This window comes from Aythya marila, assembly GCF_965140915.1.
Source record: "Aythya marila genome assembly, chromosome: 3".
In the NCBI taxonomy this organism is placed as follows: domain Eukaryota; kingdom Metazoa; phylum Chordata; class Aves; order Anseriformes; family Anatidae; genus Aythya; species Aythya marila.
Window position 1 is genome coordinate 117689559 of NC_139044.1, and position 25087 is coordinate 117714645.

Sequence of the window (25087 nt, forward strand, 5' to 3'; positions counted from 1 at the left end):
CACTCATTTTCAGCTCAGAGGTCGGACAAAATCCGGATAATCCCCTGACGAAGCAACACGCCCAGCTCAGCCCTTAAGACCTGCAGACTGCCAGACACAACAGCACACCAATGCTGAGCTGGCAGGTTATTTACATGGCAGGAAGGGCTTTTTTCTCCAAGCGGGTCGTGTGCCTGTGTGGATTCACATACACGTGGGCAGGATAAATCTTAATTTTTTACCTGGTCTGGCTCCATCCCCTGCTCCCACTGCAGTGGAGGTGTTGGATCAGGCTCTTGCTTCTCCACTGCTGTGCCCAGGGATGCAGAGGAGGAAGGCAGCCAGCCTGTCCTAGGAGCAGCACCATCTTCACAGCTTTTTCAGGAGCGCAGATGTCAGGACAGGTTTGCACTGACCAGCCAGAAACGAAGAGGGATGCAGCACCACAAATATCCCTGGCTATTGCAGGAATTTTGGAATTTGGGATCAGGAGAGACTCCGTGTGGAAGCCACACACCTGAAGTTCACCCTCATAATGATGACTTTGATCCCAATTTCTCTCGAGCTCCCAGTCATCTTCCCCCATGTAACATGTCAAAGGGCAGAGGCCAGTCCCAAGACCTCACAGATGAGTCCTGTCTGCTGGACGAGCTGCCAAGCCTTCCGTGAAGAAGCCGATGAAGCCACCAGCATCTCCACAGCCACCAGCATCTCCACAGCCACCACCACACATCTCCTGCAGCATTGAAAGCCTCCTGAAAGCACAACACCACGAGCCCCTGGGCTCTGTGCTGCCCACACAGAACCATCTCCTCCTGCCAAGCCCAACTCCCAGGCTCCAGGCTTTGCTGCCTCCAATTCGGAGGTGTTTTCAAGCTTTGGATGAAAAGATCTCAGGGACTATTTTAAAAATCATCTCCAGAGGAATGAGTGAGTTTCACTGGAGGGGAATTTAGCTGCAAAGCTACCCAAAGGCCGCGTGCAGTGCACGTAAATTGGCAAAACAGATGCATTTTTAAAATAGGCATAATTAAATAATGCAACATAAAACCAGACGTAAATTATCCCCCCGTGAGAACAAAACCACACAGGAAGGTACTAGTAGAAATCCCTTTTTAACACCGATATGGTGTCCATGGACATCATCTGTGCCAACGCTTGGGCTCTCTTTAAACCACGCGAGTGGTGTCCGTGGGCTGCTCATCTCCGAGCTGAGAAAACAGCTTGCGATACAAATAAAACCCATTATTTATTCATTTTCATAGGGGTGCAGCTGTCACTCGGTTTGGAGGAAGCTAAGGGAGAGGCGTACTTATTTTAACATTAAAGAGATCCAGATCTTCACTTATTTTTATTTTCCCTGCATGTCCCTGTTAGTGGCTGCGCAATTAAAGACGCGCATTGGTTGTCCACCTAGATTTATTTATAATTATTTGCAATTATTTGGCTTTGAAGAACATCCTTGGGACAACATGCTGTCATACCTCATAGGTATTCTCCCCTGGCTATTATTTTTTTGCAATTAAAAGGGGAATATCCAAAGGCATGGAAGTGAAGTGTTTCTTTATCAGTGCTCTTCTGAGCCAGGCAGAAGTCACAAACCTGCTTCCACCTGGCAAATCCCCTCTTGGTATTCAAGGCAGGAAATTCAGGTGAATTTATTCTGCTTAGGAGATCACAGAACATGCTGGGGAGACCGGGGACGGCAGCAGCAGCATCTGCACCCTGATTTAGCAAATTAGGGGCACAGAAACGCAACCAGTTGTCTTTGGTAAGACAGCAAGGCAAACAAATAAATATCTATCTGCTGTACCAGCTCTCTGCCAGGTGTCTGCTGCAATTTGAAAGTGGTGGTGTTTAACTGGATTGCAAAATTAGCATCTTACCAGGTGCTGACAGCTGCTGTGAGGGTTTGTGCCTCTCCTGCTGCCCGCAGCTCCTGCAGGAACCCCTTGAAGGAGGCCACTTGCACCCTGTATCCAGCTTTCTGCAGGGAGACCCAGGCTGGTTAGATAATAGCAGCTTAGGAGATGATGTGCACGCTGCCAGCGAGCCTGGGAGCTGAACCATCCCTCTGTGCCAGTTTTAAGCCCATTTTGACCCCTAGGAGTTAGCAGTTTGGATCTGCCAGCTCCCTGGGAAAGCCTGACCTGATCTGGGGAAAAATATTCAGTGTTCCTGCCTCGCCTTCCCAGCTGCACTACGTGGATGGAGCACTCAGCACAGATGTGTTGGGAGATGTTCAGGGCCAGGTACAACCTCAGTACCAACCTCAGTCTTGGAGGAGCCATACTGGAGCTAAAGAAAGATGCACACACTATAAAGTCTTGTCCTTACTAAAGCAAGCAAGCAAAAGCCCCAACCTTCTAAAGTACCAAAGTCCAGATCTCTCTCAGCCCTTCTCTCCGGAGAAAACCCTTCTGGCAAACTCACGTGCTTCTAAATTCATTGGAAAAGAATTGCTGGTCCCTGGGACTGCGCCGAGAAGTCTGGCAGCAAATGGACTGAGAGCTGGGGGAGGGATCTGAGAGAGGCTGTCACATCTCATCTGCAAGACGGAGAGCGTGTAACAAATTAGCCCGGCAGTTTAGGAGCACCCTTGAGGTAGCCTCTCCTTGCCAAGCCATCAGCTGCTGTGCCATAGCAGGTCGCCAGCAATAAAGGGAAGAAAACACACAAACGTCCACTTGAAAAACAGAGAAACACACATTGGAGAGTGAGAACATCTCAAGGGGAAGAGGAAAGTGCCGGCAACCCAAGGGATGCCGTCCCAGGGGATTACTGGAAATACTTTTTTTCCCATTCACTGGGGCAGAGCTCATCTTTCCACACGCTGCTCTCCGGCTGATAGCCTGGCTGCTTTAATTAACAGAGCCTTCCGTCAGTGCGGTGCTGCACATTTACTTCTTCTGCAGGTTCCCTCGCTGTCTACGAGGCATCTGTCAAGCAGGATTTCCATGACGAAAGCGAAACGAAACGCCCGGCAAAGCAGGTGTAATTATTTTAAAACTGGTTAAATTCAGCGTGGCTCAGCAGCTTGAGCACGTTACGTCTAATGATGCTCGAGGATGTTCAGCTGCTGTGGCCCATCCTAGATGCTCTGGTGCAGATGTTCACATTTGGGGGCAGGAGGCATCAAAACGAACATTATTTCTCTGTTCGTGGAGGGAGGAGGTGGGGAAAGACAATTCACAACTCGCAGAGCACTTAGTGAAAAAGCTGGAAGGAAATTCAGTGTGGAAGCAAAACCACAATGGCATCAACTCCGTGGGCAGGTTATTTTTTGAGGAGAAGGGGGCAGAGAGGAAATGGTTGTGGTGCCAGGAGCAGCGAGCATGAAGAGCACTCAGACCTGCACACCCACTTTCAGCTGCCAGGTTCACGCCAGACTAAAAGTTTTCCAAGGACATCAGAGATTTAGAGAGTTGAGATCTCACTGGGAATGTTCTGATGGGTCTGGGCTGGCTGAAACGGTGACAGCTTTGTGCCAGCAAGCCTGTCCTCAACCCCATTACCTAGCGATGAGAGCTCTTTTCTGTAAGGTTAGAAGAAAAGACCCAGCAAATCCATGCCACAGTTCTGCAATCAGCGTCTTATCTCTCATTTTTCTCCAGGATGAGCACAGCTTATGCAGAAAAGCAATTTCCATCAGCTCGGGTATCAGAGAACAGGCAGGATATTGCCCTGAATGTGGTAAAATAAAGGGGAAAGGCAGGTTGGGAAGATCTTCCCTTTGCTCGCAGGTTCACCTGCTGCACGTCCCAGGGCTTCCAGGCAGAGCCAGGGCAATGTCCTGTTCTTCAGAGCTCCACTCGCTCTCAGACTCTTAATTCGGGGTGATCTGTTTAAGCTTCTCCTCTTATTCAATTAAAACATTAAATAAAATCAAGGGGGAACAAATGCTTTCAGTGAGAGGCTCCGAAATAAATGGCTGGGATGAGCAGGGACAACTAAGAGCACCTCCTGCAGCATGGGCTGGGAATTAAGGATGGCCATGTGCTAGCAATTACAAAGTTCACACTGATTAGGCATAATTAAAACCAATTCCTTTTAATAAAATCTTTCCACCTGTTTCCACCAGCCCTGTCCAGGATGCTTTAAAAATTCAGCGCCGAGCACAAAAATCCATTTACTTTTCCTGCATGGACCTCAAAAAAAAAAAATCAGACTGCAATTCAGATAAGCGTCCAGACACCCGAAGACGTTTGCTGAACAATTTTGATCTGAAAAATGTTATCTGGGAGGCCCGAGAACAGCTTCACCAAATTTCCCATCTTTCTACTGCTAATAAAATCTGGGAATAGGCAAAAACAGCTTTTCTGTGAGCTTACAGGGAGACGTACAACTTCATGCTTTAGTGGGCAGGCGTCATTTTCTCCTCTCTGTGCCTCAGTTTCTCTCCAGTTCATTTCCAGCATGCCCCCGTGTGCTGTTTATGGTCTTTGTCCCATATTTATCAGCTCTGGAGGAGGGGAATCCAGGATTTGATTTCTAGAGAAGTGAGGAAGCATCATCCATCAGACAGAAGGGAGAGATTCCTTGTGGGAAAAGGGGTAAAAGCGTCCAGGAGATGAACAATTTTGTGGCTGCTGTGCCACCACCAGCTTGGGAGTAAGTTATCATCTACCTGCGAGCTGCAAGGTCGCTGCCGATCGATCCCAATGAGTTTGGGGAGGCATCTCTGAGCTTCATCGGACACGAGGGAACAAGCGGAGTGATGAAAACCTCTCTCTTGCCCCTCATCTCTTTCTCTGCCCTTGTATCCACACGTTACAGCCCCAGAAAAGGCAGAGAAGGTGAAAATGGAAAGCAAATAAAAGGAGAGAAAATACCTACACACTCAGTTCTGCCCCCAACTTCTTCCCCAGCATGGATTAATTTGCTGCTTAAACAGCAGCAGCAGACTGCAAGGGGGTGGGAGTTAATATTGTCCCGCAGGGACAAGCATCTGGGTTTTAGCAGCACAGGTAAACCGAGCAGCAAGTCTGCTGCAAAAACTACGCAGAGAGGCAGCAAGCTCCGAGGGGTGGGAGAAGCAAGGCAGCTCGCGGGGCTCCGCAGGCAGCAGGTGGTGCTACGAACCCGGCAGCAGCACAGGAATATTTGGCGGTGTTGTCCTGCCTCTGAAAACTGCTCTCATGGAGAGATTTTGTAATTCATGTACCTTTGCTGTGCTGCTGCTGAAGGTGCTGTGCTGGTTGGGTCCTGTCAAACCCACGGGGTTTTATTCCCCTCTGATGCAAGCTCCCCCTGGTCCTGGCGCAGGACCACGCACACCACCCCAGTATAATCGAGTTACCGGTGTCCACGAGCTGCTGGTGCCCCAGCTGAGTTTGCAAAGTTGGCTCCGCTCTTCCCAAAAAAGCAAGCACGAAGTCGCAGGACAAGCGCAGACGCCGATGCCGCAGACGTGGCACTCCACAGCCACCCCGTCCAGGGCTCTGCTCCTCATCCTCCGAGCTAAAAACAGCACCTGGGAGCTCCCCATGTTCCTGCCGTGGACATCCCAGGGCAAATTTGAGGATTTCTGGCAGCAAATCGAAGGCATCAAGTCTTTCAGCAGCGGGCTCGGCACAGGACAGCTGTACAGACGCTGCTCAAACAGAAGGGAAAGTCCTGACAGCATCTCCCCCAAGGCTTCTCCCGCTTACCCAGTGCCCTTTCAGGGGGCAGGTCTGCAGATTTCAGCGGCGGTGCTGCTGGATTTGAAATTTTCCAACGATGCTTCCTTTTCAGGCAAGCAGCTCAAGTGAACAAGCTTCCTCAGCCGGCCACCAAGCCAGCAGAAAAGGACACGACGCCACTGGAACCGGCTGCGGAGATCAAAGCTAGCTACTTACCCCGTAACAAAGCTGAGGGAAAGGATTAGTCACTGCCGAAAGCCACGGGAGCTGGCGTTGGCAGTGAACCCAGGCAAATTGCTCGTAAATGCCTCCAAGCACACACAACCCTGGAGGAAGAGGAGAAAGCAAAGCCCTGCAGGGCTTTTCCAGCCATGGCTCGTCGCCGAAGGAGCCGTGCACCACGGAGAAGAAAGAAAAGTCAGAAGTTTGGGTTATTAATTCTGAGGACATGAGCACAGGTTATGGAAATACCATTTTGGGAGGAGTATGATGTAGCCAGTGTACCCACGGGTCTGTCCATCCTATAATATTGGAGGCTGTGCTCCAGGCATGATGCCAGCACCCTCTGAAAAACCCTGGGGGTCCCCAAACTGAACCAAAAACCAGGCAGGCATTCCTGGGGCAGGGGGAGAGCTGCCACACGGGCTCAAAACAACACAACCGGATGATCCTGATCCAAAAAACCCTCCTACCAACAAGTGTTTGTCCCCACGGAGCTTTCTGTCTTCCATGAACCCTTTTCAGGGGTTGCTTGGACCCATGGCCTTTGGGAAGCACATACATGTAGGCTTTCCTGGCTCAGGCTGCAGTCCTGGGGGGCTTTAAGTAAGTTTCTGCAAGGGAAATGGATAATTTAATTGCTGCATTAGAGGATCTGCGGCTGTTTTGAGTGCAAGCTGCTCCAGAGTTTAATCAGCTCGCAGGTTGGGGCTTTGTGCTTTCTCTACGCAGCGCCGGCAGCCTTCTGAAATACATCTTAAGTGGGTCTGGCTGTCCAAACACTTTGTTTTCAGGATTAAAACCAGAGTAGAAAGAAGAGAAATGATTCCTGGTCCCCTTTCTCCAATCTGTGCCCTGCTCTGAGCCACATGAAGGCATTCAGCCAGCTTCAGAGCTGCTGAAACCACGCACCTCGGTCATTCAGCATCGGGCTGGGCACACTGCTATGCCAAAATTGGGATGAGGAGCATAGGGAAGTGCCCTGAAGCCACCAGAAACCAGCAGCACACCGGCTCCCGAGCGCTGGGAAAAGCGCAGCGGGATCTGAATCGTTCTTGGGTGCATCTCATTACCATTCGCGTGGGCTGCCCGCGTGGTTTCCTCGGTGTTTTGCCTCGTTTGTTTCCCTTTGCTTTCATTCGCGCGGGTGAAAAAGCTGCCAGGGAACTGCAAAGCGAAGAGCGAGGTTCTCCTGTCGTCACCTGGATGTTATTTAGAAATCCTGAGCGTGGAGAGGCTGAGTGGGGAAGCTGGAAGTCTCTGTCCCAGGACCAAGCCAGGTCTTCTCCTTACTGACTCAGTCTTCATTCCGCTGCTGGAAATCCTTCCACGGTTGATGCAGGAGCCACAGCCAGTTACCTCTTATCACTCAAACCCTGGTGCAGTCTTTCTGCCTGCTCAGAGCAGAGATTTAACCCCAAATCCTTCTCCTTTTACCCCCCAGAAGCACAGAAACGGCAGGAGCATGCAGGAGAGCTGCCACCCTGCCCGCACGGAGCCCACCTGCTGGCACCAAAAGCAGGCACTGGGTGGCCCGGGCAGGCTTTAACTCCTTGAGGATATTTCAGCTTTGGCAGATGTCACAGCCACCTCGAGGGACACCCGATTTCAAGGTTCAAAAGCGAGCTCAGGAGGTAAGGGACGGCCGAGATGTCACTGATGGCACGGCCGTGGTGATGCTCTCCGGGCTCTTCTGCGTGCCAGGTTCACCTGGTGAAGTGCTACAGATGCAAACACTCGGGGGAAGGAAGCTTTCAGGCTTGCACAAACAAGAATACTTGTTTGGATCCTTGTTTTTTATCTCCTGAATACGAGATGGGAACAGTCTGCACGGCACAAAGGCACTTCAAACTCGAGGGCAATCCATCTACATCTGTTCTGAGGGAAACCTTGAGTGACTACACACAGCTTTACAGCGCATTGTATCTGCACCTAGCTCAGCACAGGACCAGAATATATTATCACAGACTCCTGTGCAGCTCAGGAACCTGGCTGGTTTATCTACTAAACGCTGCCATCGCAAGAAATCTACCGAAATTAAAAAAAAAATAAAAATCCAATATATTCTGTAGCCCTGTCCAACTCCTGGTCAGCAACCTAAGGTCAGCCCAGGCTGAAGAAGGAAGCACAACTCTCCTCCTTGCACCCTGCCAGCAGAAAGCTGCCCACCAAAAGCACAAAATAAGTTTTTTTACCAGCTCCAGCAGCGCCTCGGTGGGACTTTGGGCCACATCGAGCAGCCTGCACGCCGGCCAGCTGCGGGGACGTTACAGAGCTCATTTGCTACACAAGGATACAGCATCGCTTGAAGATCTGAGAGAATTGGATATTCCCCATCAAAAGACACTTTTTCCCTGCAAGGAGATGAATCCCACAGCTTTGGAGTTGCTTCCAGCAGCAGCTGAAGGGGCTGTGTTTCTCCCCACTGCCTGCAGCACCCTGCGTCTCTGCTCTGCTCCCCAGGTCCCTGCAGCGGTGGCTTTTAGGACGTGTCACCGTTTGAGGAAGCCCAGGGAAGTTTTTGTACCATTGTCGTGCCAAAACAGGGGGCAGAGTATTGAGGAATACTTACAGACCCCAGCATGATCTAACCAGCAGGTCTGGAGGTGGACGAGCACGTTGGGAGATGGATGCCTGCAGGCTGCAAAGGGTTAGGGCTCATGTAGGGGATCCTGAGAGCCTGAGGCTCTTCTGAAGCATGGCACGTAGAAAAACTGTGCGTGTGTAAGGTTTGTGCATGTCAAAGTCCCCAAAAAACAAGTGGGACCCCAACACAATAGACGTACAAAAGAGAGCAGAGGAAAAAAGGCATTAGCATCCATCAACAGCAACATATTTTCCTTGCACAAATAACACCCATTAGCGACTCCAAAGAGAAGCATCCCCAACTCTCCAGCTCCGGAGGAGTGCACGGTTTTGAAGCAGACACAATGCGAAGACTTTCACAGAATTCAAGCATTCAACGGGCCTAATGTGAGAGATTATTTCGCAATTATCCAAGCAATTTTCTCTCCTCATTGTCCCTGGACCATAAGGGTTTTTAAATGTGAGCAGAAGGATTTATTCATCACAATAATAATAAAACGAAATATTAAATCAATGAATCTCCTTGCATGAAGCATAAAGCTCACATTGCTATTAAGCTTGGCGGCGTCCTGTCACATAAAGCACATGCAGTTTGCGTACTTAAATACCATCTCCCTCTTTTATTTCTCCCTTCCCTAATTTGTAACGCATTATCCTTCCATTTGTCCTCTAAACATGACCGGATTCAAACAACGCAGCGCTGCCTTTTTGCTTGTGCTCTCTTTCCGAGTGCAGCTGGAGATTTATATTTCATATTGATCACTAACAATGCCCGGTGCAGAAAGTCATGCGGAGACTACAGAGAAAGTCCTAAAACAAAGAAATAAATATTAATTAAGGGAGAATTAGCTCGTTAAAAGCAACGCTGCCAATAGGCAAGGGAGTAGCCAGGCACCAGAAGGCACGTTGGTCTTTTAAGGTGTCAATTCTTCAGTTTGGCTGGGAATAAATCAGCCCAAATCTGACCCAAACTCACTAAGACAGAAACTCTCATGGTTACATAGGTCTTGGCTTATGCTTTCCCCCATTTTCTCTCCTCTCCTCCCTTGTAATACAACATGATAAATGCCTTTGGAGGCCCTTATCGAGCGCACAGCACAGCTGCAGTGCGTCCCTCTCTTGTTTTTGTAAAAGATTTATCAGGTAAGGTGCAGCAGCAGCCACTATTTAGATATTTATAAGGTGCCACCTGTCCTCACAGTGTGATACTTGAAGTGCCCGAGCAAAGATTTTCAATAAACAGGCCTAAAATCTCTTACCCTTAAGCCCTGAGACTCATAGCGGGCTCCACGCACACAATTATTGCTTCAAGACTGCCAAATACCTGGCACTGCGAAGACCCTGCACGTGTACAATTCAGACCATTCTGTCTATCAGCTCCTGTATCCCGTGAGCTGAAGGCTGCAGGCTGGCTCTCACGATCCCAATTCATCTCGCCCACCTCTGAAGTCACGGAGAGAAACGAGCCTTTCTACAAGACAAGCCACGGAGTCCTCACGCGCGCACCTAAAATGGGTCAGCTGAGTCATTACCTTTCATCTCCCTGTTTTTCTCCACGATAAAGAAACCAGATCAGGTACAGACATCCGCAAGGATGCGAGACGAATGCTGGCCCAGATGACTAAGCCGAGCCGACGCTCTTCAGAACGGCTACAGCCAACTTTAATATACAAAACCCACTGTGAAACGAGACCACGGGGTCTACATCTTTCTTACCATGATCGGGACGCCGATGTCTGGCCACAAGAGATCCTCGGAGGGAAGCTTGGGAGAGTTCCACACTACCACCACTTTATTTAAGTACGGGAGACCATTGAGCCTTTCTAGGGAGTTCATCAACACTTCCTCCCGCTCGTACGTTAGCATCACGACCGTGAACTGCTCCCGGGGCACGTTGCCACCCAAAGCAGCCTGGAACTCCTTCCCAGAGCCACCCGCTCCTCCACCTATCGGTCGAAATCCAGTCCCGGACCCTAAAAACTTGGCTTCCGATGGTAAAACAGGGTCGAAGGGGGTATAGGGGAAGAGGTGGAAAGGCCCTGGAGCAGAATTCCAATTCCTGTAGATGTCCATTGCGGTGAGGGTGAAATTGCGGAGATATTTGGGAGATGCATAGGGTGGTTCGGTTTCCACAGGCCCCAAGTCCAGGTCGCCGTTGTCTGCCATGTTGGGGTCTGTGCCAGCAGCTTTGCCCGAGCGGTGGGGGATCTCCACCGCCGTTTCTTCTCGGATAGGAGCAGCCGGGATTTGGATTCGAGTCCTTATGATGGCTAAGACTGTGCTGAAAACGTTGTCGGAGGTGGAGAAGTAGGTCTCCCACAAGAAGCGGCCCTGCCTCCTCATGGCGAGCAGATCGTTGTCAGAAATGCTTCTCAGAAGGAAGTGCACTTCTGTGATACGTGGCTTTGGTATGATTAAGGCTGCCTCGTTCCACCGGATCACATCGTTATAGGGGAGCTGAACTTGCTCTCCGAGAACCACCGGGATGGCTCCGACCTCCAGCGCCTCGAACAGTCTCATGGCACACCCAGCGGAGATCACCAAGCGGGTGTCCCCCGGGGTGATTATCAGTGCAAAAGTAGATAGCTTCAGTAGCTCTAGTCTGTCGTCCCTTTCTCCACACAGAGCCCACTCAGTGGGCAGACTCGCCTTAGGCTGGTTCTTGCACGTGAACTCCACCAAAACAAAGTCCAGCTTGCTGTCCTGAACGGCCTTCAGGGTGGTAATGATGCGATCGTCGTAGTCAGCTGGGGCGTTGCCTTCAATCTCCTCTTCGAAAGAGCGAACCTCTTGCAAGCTGGATCGCAGAGACTCAATCTTCTCCCCCTGGAAACTAAACAGGTATTTACGCTTGACCGGCACCTGGGGCGGGATTTCTAGGAAGTTGGGTTCAGACATAGCGTGGACCAGGGGTGATACCACGATGTCAAACCCTGGTCGGTACTGCACGTCGTAAAAGGTGGACTGGGCGATCATGGCACGCCCCGTGCTGATGTTGTAAAGAAAGTTCTGAGTTTCCGATTTCCTCGATAAATTGATGATGAGATGGTTATGTCCGTCAGTCCTCCAATACGGCAAAGAGTGCAACTGTTGCTCTAGTTCAGTAGGTTTTGGCATCACGGGCTCTTGCATTTCCCCCACTAAAATTATATACACACAAGCAATATTTGCATTTTCAGTAACATAAACATTAGTTCTGACAGTCGCCTCAAAGGCTTGCTTAATTAAAGGGTCTAAGGAGCTACCGAAAGGGTAATCGTCACTGTTGTAGACGTAGACTGGAAAGCCAGATGTCAGCGGGCATCGTGAGTAGTCAAAGCAATTGTGCAGCCTGCAATTCCGGTTGGATTTTGGCAGGGGGAAGGTCACGTCGTCTTTGTCTGGCAGCAGCCGGATTGGCAAGGAGAGCTTCGGCTGGTTCTGAGCCATCAGCTCTTTGTAGGAATGCTCCGTCTGGCTGATGACATTCTTCAGCTGCAGCAGGTCCTGCTTGGCGTTCTCGATGCTCTTTTTGCAGGCCTCGATCTTCAAGTTGAGCTTGGCGATCTCGCTGTTGAGCTCCTGCCGCTTGGCCTCCAGCTGGAGCAGCTCCTCGCTGACCGACTCGCGGATGCGGCACAGGTCTTGCACGTGCTTCACCTCGCACAGCTCGTTGCCGGTCCGAGGGCCGAAGATGCGCTTGCCGGCATCGTCCGCGTCGTCGATGGTGGTCAGGTAGTAGTGGGCGATGAGGGGAAAGAAGACGAGGATGATGAAAAGGGTGAAGCTAAGCCAAGTGAGCCGGATCCGACTGGACCACCTCAACAACCACGGCTGGCCTCCGTTCCCCGCTCCCCCATTCCGCAACATCGTATATCCAGTCATGAGTTCCCAAGTCACCGCCTGCCCAGTCACGTCGGATCAGTAGCCATAACCAAAAGGGCTTTTACAGCAAGTCTCTGCAAAAAAAAAAAGGTTACTCTGCCTGCTTAACGAGGGGCCAATAGAATGGGAATTTCATCGTGTCGCCACCACGGCTCTCCCGCAGTCGTTTCGGTCCCGGTCGCCTTGCTCGCCGGCCTCCTCGCCCACCCCGGCCCACCCTCGGTCTGCGGGCGAGTTGCTGGAAGTGTCACGGCGTTGTCATGGCGATTGGGAAGTCTCAGCCAGCGGGGGAAGAACACAAGGGGCTCAAGCCAAACTCCGCCGCTGCTCTCCACATCCTGCATTACCATCCGATGAATATGCAGAGGCACCAGCCATCGCGGAGGCCGAGCCAGGAGGGACTCGGAGGAATGTCAGGCGCTCTCATCGCTGCTGCACGGGTGATGCTCGGCCATTCCTGCAAGAGAACAGGCAGAAATTCAGTCAGTGCCAACAAAACGACCCCGTAGTGACCTAAGATCACACTCGTTTTTAAAAGCAACTCTCCCCTCTGTCCAAAGAGCGACCTTTGTATGTGTTTAACATCTCCAGGGTTAACAGCAGCAAACCTGAGAAGGTGATGGGATCCATGAGGTGTGGACACGTGGCTCTCACTGAGCACCCTCCTTTTCATTAGGGCTGCACGTTTCGGTGGCCAGCCCAGAAAATCCCAGCCCTTAGACCTGGTTTCCTTTTTCTGCCACTTTCTTACTGTGAAACTTTGGGGAAGCTGCTTGGCATCTGCAAGTCCCCATCCCCTCACGTCCAAAAGGGGGATGTTGACATCCACCTGCTCTGCCTGCCCGCCTCCTAATGGCACGTTGGGATCCGGGGACACGGCAGCACTGGGAATTTGTCCTGCATAACTGAGCGTAATCACTATTGTTCTGCTCGAGTGACTAGAGCTGATGAGGAATTTTTAGATGAAGTGTTTTGCTTTCATTTCCTGCTGGAAATTTTCGATTCATCGCCGCAGAAAGTTTAAAGGGAACGTACTCACAGCGGTTACAACCACCTCTGCAGGCTCGCTGCTTCTGAGATAGAACTTCGGGTCAAAACTGGAAAAAAGGAGCCTGTCTATGCTGTCCATCAAAGCAAAGATGCTGGAGTTAGGATCTGCGTGGTACCATGCCACACAAGTGGCATCAGCATGCTTAAATATGCCCTTTTCGCTTGGAAAATTGCTGTGGCACTGAATTAGCAGAGTGGCTAACACAAGGATGTGGCCAATTCAGCAGAGTCTTGGCCAGGTGATTGTGTTGCCATTAGAAACTTTCCCTCATTTTATCAGTAGCATCCGAGCCAGCCACGTTTCTGGGATATTTTTCATATCCCGACTGATGAGTACAGCGTTGGGCACAGTGGCAGTTCTTGCACAGCCTCACGAGAAGCTTATTCATTTCCGCTTCCATTTTTAATTAAAGTCACCTACAATGGTGACAGTCACTTTGCACTACATCTATTTCGTACTCCCCTCATCTCCTCACCGAGAAGTAGCAGGAAGAAGGTGAGGAGGCAACCTGCAGCTAAAACAGAGCTCTGAAAACCAGCCAAAGCAAACCAGGAGTTCACCTTAGAGGAGCAGAGGTAAGTCATGGATCGTTTTCCCTTCAGTACACGAGTGTGTCAGGGGAATAAACTGAAGATTTGACTCCAACCAGGAAAAAAAATGTAACCAAAGGGAAAGAAATGGACTAAAAACACACAATTTCTAGGCCCGTTTTGTTACAGGGCTCTCTGCTGTTGGTAGTGTAACGCCGCATGATTGAAGGAGAATTTCCGCTTCGGCCCCCCAACACGACCCCCAGTTGGGAGCTGCACTGCAATTAAAAACGAAAGCAGCTTTTAAATTCATAGCATTGTCTGGCAAACGCCACTGGTGTAAATCTCAGAAAGCCGGGCGGATAAAAAGGGCTGAAAAGTCAGGAAAAAAAAACACAAAACGAAATCAGCTTTCTCCGATCTTGGCAGCGTCGTCGGTGCAGGCAGATGGGGGAGGCTTCGGCTCTCCTGGCAGAACATTTTAATGCTGCTCTCTGTACACCAACCTCCATTTGCTGGGGCTGCGAGAGGCTGGTGATGAATGTAAATCCCCAGCTCTGCTGCACGGGGCTGTCACTCAGGCACAGGGAGCCCTGGCAGGAACAGCACACTCGCATCGCGCCGCTGGGACCACTGCTCTGCAACAGCAGGATTTTTAGCACGCACCAGTGTACAAAGCAGCCGGCTGACTGAAGGCGAAAAGAAGTTTTTAAGGTCTGTGTTATTTATTTTTTTTTAAGCTCTCTCCAGGAAATGAAGCTCGCGCTGTCACCGTCCGCGCGCACCGGTCGGTCCTGGCAATTTCAGCGCTGTCTCAAAGGGGCTGCGAAGATCCTGGAAGTGCTACCAGTTTTCTGCAAACAGCTGGCCAGGAGATGAGAGCCGCTCTGTTCACACTTCTCCTGAGGGAAATGCCAAAGCACATGCTCACTGGAACGGCAGCGAATCTGAAAAACAGCTCGACTTCAAGGCACACACGGGAAAAGCAGCTCTGCTGTTCTCTTCTTAGGGGGTGCCGTGGATTGCATGCAAGGCTCTGAGACACGACGGAAATAAGGGAACATAAATGTGAGCAAAAAGACAGAGGAGGGGTGTGCATGTGCTGCTTTCCGACTGGCCAGAGAAAGCTGCAGCCCCCCAGGAAGCAAACACAGTCCCAAAGGTTATCAGTTTAGCCTGCATCTAAATCTTGCTCCTTTTTAGCAGCTCTGCCCATTTATGAGCCCCAAACAGCGATGAAGTGGCAAAGGGGACTCCCTGAAATGGCAAATGGCATCCCTGGAAAGCTAAATCCAGGCCGTCACCCCACACACGATCCTCTGCAGCTGTTCTGCCATCTAATCCTTCCAGTGGCTCCTCTGGTCCCTCTACTTCAGCTGACACAGAACAAACTTTATCCTCCTGACCTAAAAACGTGGGCTGTGAATTAAAAAAAAAATAATCCATATGCTCAGAAACCTGAAGCTGACAAATGAACTCTGCTGCTGGCTGGGAGAAGACCACACAGAAGACACTAGAGGAGGCTGGGGAGGGATTTGAAATGCAACATGCGTGGCTTGGGATCAGTTAAAAGTATTGACTGTCAGCATGAAATATGTGCTGGTGATAAAGAAAGCACTTTAGTAACGAAGGAGAGTCTGAAAAGAGTGTCTAGGACTTTATTCCTATCAAGTAGATAGAGCTGGAGGTCGTAACACACTGTTATTAGGACTTAAAATGAAAACCCAATCTGTGGCCTTACCAAGAGAGATTTCAGCATTTTATTTAAGCAGCCCCGGTGAAAAAGGCTGCTGATTTCCACACTTCCCCAAAATAAGTTCGGGAGGAGGAGGAGGAATGTATTAGTTTCTGGGCTCTGCAGCCGACCCATTCCTCCCCCTCCCAAGCACCGTTTTGTCCTTTAAACGATTGAGCCCCTCGCCGAGAAACTCCTGGTGACACAACGCAGCGTCGCTGCCTGCCAGACCTAATTACACGCACACAAAAAAGAGGCGAGGAGGGCTCCTGGGAAATCAGAAAGTTGGTAATTACCCCAACCTCTTCCCAAAACGCCGAGCTGACCGACTTCTTTGGCACGCCTCGTTTGCACGCCGCGGCTCCTTCTCCCTGGGCACGGGGCTGCAGGATGGCATCGCTGTTGGTGCACGCTGTCACATCCTGCTTCAAACCCAGGGATGTTTTCCCAGCTTTCCTCACCTCCTCAGGGGGTGCCAGTGATGTTATGGGAATATTTGGGGCTCTCACACTTTTTGAATTTCTAATGGAAAGAGCCAGGCTGGTCTAAGGTGGGGCTGCCAGAATATTCAGTAACCAAAGTCCCTCTGCAAACACCTGAGCGCACTTACCTCTCCCTGCCTGCACCTCCTTTTGTCCATTTCCCTTTAAAATTAATGAAATATTGTCCCCTTTTCAGCATATTTGTGAATAGAGCCCGGAAAATGTTTGAGAGGATGAGGCACTGTACCCACCTCTGCCATGCAGGCTCCTTCCTGGTGATCTGCGAGGTCAGGGAGCGCGTGCTAGCGGCGTCCTTGCTTTCTCTGTCCAGCCTTGAAGAGACGGTTTCCACTGCCACGTTTCTTTGTCACCAGCACTAGAAAAGAAATCAAATAGAAATCACTTATTTTTGTTAAAGCAGGAAGTGTAAGCCCTTTATCTTTTTGCGAAACGAAGAACAACATGTTCCTCCCCCTTCTCTTTTTTTGACGACGAGGAACAGTGTTTCTGGTGAAAGGGAAAAGAAAAGCACACAAAACAAACCTTCAAATGGTAACTTTCTGCCTCCTAATTCCCTTAAAGAACAGGATTACCCCCCAAATCTCCAATCATTTTGGGAACGGGAGCCTTTAGAGGATTTTCCTGCGATTGAACAAGGAGAATAAATCTATTAGGTGTGTGTTTGAGAGGAGGTCTTTCCAGGCAGCAGATGGAGAGCTCACTCTGAAATGCTTCACGTGCCTCAGGAAGCAGCACGGGGGATTTGTACCGCCCCGAGAGCTCGCAGGTACTGAGAAATTCTCCTAGGCGAAGATCAGCGCTGCTCCACACGCAACCAGAAAAAGGTCTTGTAAGCTGTAAATTCGGGGGATAAACTGCATCCTCTGCTTTATAAAGCTTTTATCCCAGCCAAGAAACATTTAGCAGGTGGAGCCAAACCCGCCTCCCGCCCACTGGGTGAAGCAGCCCTGGGCAAACACGCTCTGGGACAGCCCCTTGGTGTCCTCCCTCCTGCTAGGAAATCACCTGCACTGAAAAAATCCGAGGCTGACGGATATTAGGGGAAAGTATCGTGCATGTTGACACCGTTCCTGTACTTTTTCCTTCTCTCCGGGCAGGCTTCGTCCTGCCCTGACGGCACAGGAGACCCCTCTTCGAAGTTATAGTGCCAGAAAATCCCCAAGAAGCATCAGCAGCTGATGGACCCCAGCAGGCAAAACCCCATAAAGAAAGAAATCTTTTCCCTGAGTGTTTCCAGGTACCTGCCTCTTTGCCCTCTCCATCTCCCCAGCCTGCCTTCTGCCAGTGGTTTCCCTCTCCAGCACCTTCCTGCTTTCTGCATAATGCATTGTGAGATCTCCTTTACATCCAGGCCTTTTAGTTTCCCAATTTATTATTCAGCGCTGTTTTCTGGCAATAAAGCCGGGTATTGTTTTATTTATTCTTCCATGAGCATGAAGAAACGCACAGCTTACAAGCGAATCCTTTTACATCCCGAATTCTGGACAAAAACAACCTGGACATGAAGTTCCTCACCCCCCAAATCTCCGAGCAAGGGATCGTGGAGCTTTACAAGGAATTGGTAAGCACAAACAACCACTGATGTTGTACCACTCACCCTGTCTCCGTTTATAAAGCACTGGGAGATTTTTTGGTCCTTGGGAAGCAAAACGAGGAGCAGGTGCCTTGCTCCATCGTGTGTGGTCAATCCCTTGCTCCCCACTGAAAGGGAGAAATGAGGTGTGGGAGGCGGGGAGGACTATTTTTGAGTATCTTGAAGCAATTAATGAACAGGAACTGTCTGGAGGTAAAAGCACGGAGAGGAGCTTTCCACCGAGAGCAGCATGCAGAGGTCAGCTCCAGGCAGCAAAGAGCTGCTGGGAGACAGCTCAAGTGCTTGGTATTTCTTGTGGTTTCCAGGCCTAGATAGCTAGGGCACCTTGTTTTGCCCGGGGTGTAAACACAAACCTCTCTCAGCTCCCTAAAAGAGCACCCTCACCGCCTCCTTGCCAGCAAAGAACCACGCAGCACAATTCAGGCTCCTCATCTCTGATCTTCGGGTCGTAATTAAGCACAATTGGACAATTTCTTTGTCCTGATGAACTTCTAAGGAGAAGGTAACATTGCCTGAACAGCATAGAAACGTACAAAACGTTTAATATTATCTCACGCAGGGGAAACATCCTGTCCCCAAGGGGTTTCTGGAAAGGCTGCCCAGTTCCCAGACGCAGGGAAGAAGCCAGTTCTGGAGACAGCATCCCTGCCGAGGGGTCTCTAAAGAGCACAGAAATGGACAGGCAGCCTCTTGTGGACTTCAGCAGGCCCTTCCCTCCTTGTAGCAGCTCCTTGAACCTCCCCTCACCTCCCTGTTTTTGTCTGTGCTGCTGGGTGCAGCCCACGGCAGCTTTTCTCCTCCCCTCTGGGAAGGCTGCGATGGGCTCATCAGCACTGACAGCCTCCTGCACTTTTTGGGCACCATCAGCGGGTAAAGCGGAGGCTGCTCAGCTTCAGACAGCCCAAAAGATCACGCCAAATAACTAAATTACCTGCCAGACCCTAATCACCCACATTTATATGGATAGGGCGGATTCCTGCCCAACACAGTTCGTCACAAAGTGAACTCCAAAGTCAGATGTGCAAACACAACCGCTGCCAGCACTCCGAGCACTTGGAGAGGGTTCAGAGAGGGTCCCCTAGGGGAAAAGCCCCTTTCTTGAGACCAGACACTCAGGTCAGGAAGGAAAGGAAAGGAAAGGAAAGGAAAGGAAAGGAAAGGAAAGGAAAGGAAAGGAAAGGAAAGGAAAGGAAAGGAAAGGAAAGGAAAGGAAAGGAAAGGAAAGGAAAGGAAAGGAAAGGAAAGGAAAGGAAAGGAAAGGAAAGGAAAGGAAAGGAAAGGAAAGGAAAGGAAAGGAAAGGAAATTACTGCCAGAACCTGGCTGGGTGACTGAAGCCTCAAGAGGCCAGCCCAGCAGACAGACCCTTGCAGTCCAGCAAAGGAAATCTGGGCAAGACGCTTGCATGGCAGAGGTTGGGATGTGTGGATGTGGAAGTGGCTAACCCCGGCAGTTAAAAACAAACAGGGAGAACAAACCGTGGTGCCGGCAGCTTGTGGGCACGCGTAATGAAGTTATTAACCAGCAGAAGGGTGTCTGATAGAAGATAAGCACCAGCAGACTGCACGATTATTCAATTTTGACAAAGCAAGGCTGTGGCGTGGATTTGAAATGCCGGCTGATTTCACACACTCTGGGTGCTGCGTTGTCGGAGGTGTCCAGCTTCGCTCGTGAGGCACCATAAAGAAACCCAAGCAGCCCCAAAATCCAGAAGACTGAGGGCGCCCCGTTCCCGAAAGAGGCAGGATGGGAGCCCCCAAACGCTGCTGTGGGCTCAGCACAGGGATTGCCGTCCTATGGGGTCGGCAAAAAGGCACGTGGAGAACACCGGGGACGTCGGCAGCAATAACAGGTTGTGAAGGGCAAACTCACGTTGTTCTGCTTAATAAGGGCTTAAGAGGGATGTCGGTGGAAGGAGGATCGAAGGAGCTTGGCCGTGGCTGGAGGCAAAGGAAGGAATTAACTTTTCACCTGCACAAGCGAGACTCAATCACGGAACAAGATTAGATGGGGTTTGGTAAGGCACAGGTCGTGAAAGTTAAGCTCAGGGTGAGATGGAGGCTGCCTAGAAATAAATTGTTAAATTAAATATAACCAACTCGCCACGTTTTTAATAACTGCAGATCTGTAGCAGGGATCAGGCGACCAAAGGAAGGCTGAGATCTGGAGCAGCGTCCTCCAGAAAGGCCATCTCCCTGTGGGCATTTCTTAATAGCTGAAACTTACAGGTTTTGGGGTTTAGGGACAAAAAACAGAACCCCTAATAGCAAAACTCCCTGGTTTTATAAAACATCAACGCAGCTTGCATATTGTTCCTTGTTATTTGGACTCTTCCAGTCGGCCACCTCTGTGGATGCTTTGGGATCCTTCAAATAAAAGGCGATGCTGCAAACTCTCGGGGCTGGGAACTCGGGTTATTAGGAGCAGTTATTAGGAACTCGGGATATTAGGAGCAGTAAGACAGGGCTGGTTAACGGCTGCAAACTTAGTGAGCAGATGCAGCACTTCTTCTGACCTCAAAAATTACTTTTTAGGATGAAAGAGAGGAGAGCTTAAAATAAAAGAGGCATAATGAAACGCTTCCCCCAATGGCTCTGCAGCATGGAGGCTGCTCCTCAGCATCCCAGAGCAGATGTGCTGCACTCAAAATGTCTTTGTCTATTAAAACTGTGTCAGCTTCAGAGCCTCCAAAACTCCCTGTGGCATAAACAGAATTTCTAATGAACAGCTGCAGGATGCAGGAGTAGCCGCACAAAATGCAGCTGCCGAGATCACTTTTCTTTGCCACCTTTCCTCCGCTGTCTGCACCCCACCTTCCCCATTTGGGGCTCTCCTGCCTTCCCCTCCCCACACCTCCACCTCCTCACCGTGGCAAAAGCTTCAGCCTCTGAGGTGCTTTGCTGCTGTCGTGCCTGCTCGCACCACCAAAAAAAAATGCAAAAGGGAGAAATAAAGGGGAAAACTTTATCCTGTGCTTCCAACAGGAGCAATCCTAAGGGAAGGATTTAGGCTGGGTAAGTTGAAACCCACTAAGAGAGCTTTCAGCTTCAACGCTGCCTTGCAGGCCGAGGCATCAAAGCATAACTCCTTGGGTGAGCTGTTTTAGTTTTTTGTTTTATATATATATTTTTAAATCCTCTCCCTTTGAAACCCCAAACCCATCAAGAACAGAGCCTGGTCCGAAGGCACTTCCCAACTGCTCTCCCAGACCTAACAGTGTCCTGTTAGCTAGCTGGAGAAACAGCTGGACTGGTGATTCATTTAGTCTAGCACTTTTATCAAACCCTGATAAAAGGCAAAAAATACGATCTGCTCTCTCAGTGTACCCCCAAAAAGCACTGCAGGGAACACCAGCACAAATGAAGCCCCAATATTCACTGTCTGATGTCTTCAGGCTTTCACAGGGTTCTCCAAAACCCGGTAAAGAGCCTCACTTCCATTTCTAGGGCATTTGCACGGAGTTAATGTCTTGGTGAGCTGTATCCCTCTCATTCTGAGTGAAAACAGCTGATGGGTTCAAGTTATGTGTTCAAAAATGTGGCACGGACATCGTGGCTGATAGCTCTGCACTTTGGGGATTGCCCAAGTAATCCCAGCCACAGCAGAAGGTGAAGCGAATCCAAACGCTACCAGCGAGGGTACATCTGGGAAGGCTGAACTTGCTTTGGCTGGGATGCCCCAGGCTTAAAAACACTCCAGGCAGCGATCTGCAACACGCAGCAGCTGCTTTTGCTGGGTAAGTGGGGCCAAGCATCCTCAGAGCATCCCCAAAATGGACAGTGGGATGCTGCCAGCCAAGCTCTCATAGAGGAAGCAATTGCTTCCAACACGAGATGCTGCCTTCCAGCCATCATCCCAAAGATTAAGCCACTTGTAACTCACGCCACCTTCAGGAACCACTTGTAGAATAGCTGCTGAGAGGTCCTAATACACAAGGATAAATGTCTCTTCTGGCCATTTCCATCAGTCATTCTGGATAGGAGAGCAAGGCCAGCATCTCTCACGCTGTGCAGCCTCAATATTCCCTCCCTGGGAGCCACAAATGGCAATTGATCTCAAAAATATAGCAAAGGACGGCACGGTTTCCTCCCTTTAATGCTTAACAGCTTAATATGTTGGCTAGCGTGCAAGTTAACTATTGTCATCCACTGGCCAAAAGCTGCTCGTGTCCACAGCAAATACCTGATAACCAGCCAAGAAAAGGAGACGTTCCCGGAGCCTGGGAAAGCTGCCTGTGAGCAAACACTTTGAAGGGCTCAGCAACACAGCCCCCAACTTCACCGTGGCCGTGACATGCAGACAGACACAGGGCATCAGCTTGGAACGAAGCCATTGAGACAGCCACAAAATTCACAACTCACAATGACCACTGTAGAAAATCCCATAAAAATAGCAAAAAAGCTCAAGGATGGTTGTAGTAGACCCAACTATAGGACTACTACAGGTCAAACTATAGACCAAACTATAGACCAAACTGTAGTACTACTATAGGTCTACTACAGACAAATTATAGTAGACCAAATTGATCTACCCACTTCATCCCCTTACTCCTGAGTGCCCATTTCCAGCTGCTTTGGTGCAAAATACCCAGATCTGAACCACAGAACAGCCTAGTCACAACAATTTTTCCCTAATCACTGCAAAACAGAAGTTGTGTGAGCCCCTGAAGAACAAAGCCTCTCACCAATAATACATTTTTGGAGCAATCCATCATGTACGTTCTCAGCTGTATGAAGTCTGAGCTGTTAAAAACAAAAAAAAAAAGGAAGAGGAACTGCCACCTTACCTGCTCTAAGAGGGGCAACATCCCACCGCTTGCTCCTCTCTGAAGCAGGCAGGAAAATCTCTTCAATCCCTGCGACCACCAGCGCTGGCAGAGAAGTACAACGACAAGGCTCCTACTGCCAAGAGACAATTCCAGCATAAATCTGCTCCTCCGCTATTGTCTCGTCCTTCGTGATGGATATCCTGCTTCTCCAGCACACTGCTTTTGTGGACTGGCCCTCCCTCTCCTTTATCTGAAGTCCTCTGTAACATCTCCGCTGTGTTTCCATTCCAGTCATTTCCCAAATTTGGGCCGTTTCTTTTTTTTTTTTTTTAATTGCTCTCAATATGTCACTCTATATTACTCAACAGCAGATTTATTTAAACGTGTCAATGCTGTTGCTTAGCAGATCTGGATGCATGTTACAGTTTAAGCCTGTTTCGGGATCACATGCTCTGCTTCCCGATGCTCCCAGCACGTCTGGACCATCCAAAAGGACGGGCAAAGAAAATGAAGTCCAGCTCTACAGGCAGTCCACTGACCTGTCTAGGACAGTGTCATTAGCAATCCATGTTAAAAAACAAACAACGATGAAAAAACAACACATAAAAATACCCCAAATCACCAAAAAAATACCCCGGGAGACCTGGGATTTTGCCAAAAAGCCCACCCAATTTTCATCTCAGTCGGGAAGCGGCATCAGATGCTATTTGTCTTCCATTTTCTGCCTTGTCCCTATGAGCCTGAATAGGAGCCCATCAAGTAAATGATCATCAAAAGCTCTGAAAGGAGTCCTAATACAGCGCTAATATCAGCTTTCCCCAAGCAGCAAGCTAATTTTATGTAATGGCCTCTACAAATGCCGTATAAAAGCCCTGGAAAGCCCAGGTGAGAGCATGTTCTGACCTCTGAAATTACACTCGGGTCTTTGCTGAGAGGAAAAAGATAACGTGCTGCCGAATCACACCCACAATGTTTTCTGCTCGGGCTTTCCAAGCTCTCTGACCAGGACCAGCGGTGGCACAGGCTTTGTCTCTGCCCCCCATTTCCCCTTTGAACGTTCATAGCTGAGTAACCGGAGCACCTCATGGCTCTGCACAGCACCCACAAGCATGAATTCATCTGGAGACAGAAGCCAAAATGTTTATGAAAAAGCCTACATAAAGCTGAGGAAATGCCATCTTCCTGCAAGGCACTGAAGCAAGTGAATTGCCTCAGAAGGCACCGAAGAAGAAGGCATGGCCACTGACAGGACGTCTGTCCAGGCTTCAAGCAGGAGGCCTTTTCCACGGGCTTGTCTCCACCTCAGGCAGCTTCCATGTCTTATCTGGGGAGAGTGGCTGGAAAGCTGTGAAGAGGGAAAGGATCTGGGGGTGTTGGTTGATACTCTCCTGAACATGAGGTGCCCAGCTGGCCAAGAAGGCCAATGGCATCCTGGCTTGTGTCAGGAATAGTGGGGCCAGCAGGGCCAGGGAGGTGATCGTCCCCCTGTGCTCTGCTCTGGTGAGGCCACACCTCAAGTACTGGGTTCAGTACTCAAGGACTACAAGAAGGACACTACAAGAAGAAGGACATCAAGGCCCTGGAGTGTGCCCAGAGCAGGGCTATGGAGCTGGTGAAGGGCCTGGAGCACAAGTCCTGTCAGGAGCGGCTGAGGGAGCTGGGGGTGTTTGGTCTGGAGAAGAGGAGGCTTGGGGAGACCTTATGGCTCTCTGCAACTGCCTGAAAGGAAGGGGTGGGGAGCTGGGGGTCGGCCTCTTCTCACAGGTAACCAGTGATAGGACCAGAGGGAATGACCTCAAGTTGTGCCAGGGGAGGTTCAGGTTGGAAATGAGGAGACATTTCTGCTGAGAAAGAGCAGTCAGGTGTTGGGATGGGTTGCCCAGGGAGGTGGTGGAGTCACCGTCCCTGGGGGTGTTCAAGGAGAGGTTGGACGTGGTGCTTGGGGACAGGGTTTGGTGGTGACATTGGTGGTAGGGGGATGGTTGGACCAGATGATCTCGGAGGGCTTTTCCAACCTTAATGATTCTGATTCTACGTTCACATCCTCAGGAAGTGATGCCACCAAGGGAGATGGCCAAACTGAAGACAAAACTTGCAGCAGGACCTGCTGGAATGGCTGCTGGGGGACTCCAAAACCAACCCAGGTCCCTTTGGGTGGTGCCTGATGTCCATTTGCTTACAGGCACGTAAAAAAAGCCCTCCCCATTCGGATCAATGAAGAGGGCTGTCAGGAGCAAAAGACCCTCATCACTCCACAAACACACACTAGACTAAGTAAGATAAAGTATTTCTGAAAGGCAGCGGAGGGAACAATCCCACGCTGGCCCCGAGAGAGCCAGCTGGATGGGCCTAATGATTCTTTTCCAGCAGCAGCTGTGATTGGGTTGATTTCCATTTTGCGTGATTAAAGAGAGAGACAGATAAAAGGGAGAACAAAAAGTCCAAGATTTCAAAAGGCGCTAAAAATAAAATGGTTTGCATTCACTTGGCACCCTACCTTGACAGCATTTTGTACGTTATAGCTAAGCAGTCGTCAAAAACCCCAAAAGGAAGACGCAAACAATTTCCAGGCGGGGAAATCAAGGCATGGAAAGGTTAAAATACCCAGAATCATTGATAAAATCATCAGCAGTAGC

At 50.0% G+C, this 25087-nt stretch overlaps 1 protein-coding gene across 4 annotated transcripts in view; it reads right to left on the reverse strand.

The window, feature by feature from the left end:
- EXTL3 (exostosin like glycosyltransferase 3) overlaps positions 1-25087 on the reverse strand; it is a 109871-nt gene that overhangs the window by 10974 nt on the left and 73810 nt on the right. For all 4 annotated transcript variants that reach the window (XM_082757715.1, XM_082757714.1, XM_082757713.1 and 1 more), the window contains 2 exons: positions 16322-16446; positions 10125-12729 (listed from right to left, as the gene is read on the reverse strand). In XM_082757715.1, the coding sequence (XP_082613841.1) occupies positions 10125-12272 (2148 nt within the window). In that variant the 5' untranslated portion in view covers positions 12273-12729; positions 16322-16446. The remainder of the gene's footprint in view (positions 1-10124; positions 12730-16321; positions 16447-25087) is intronic.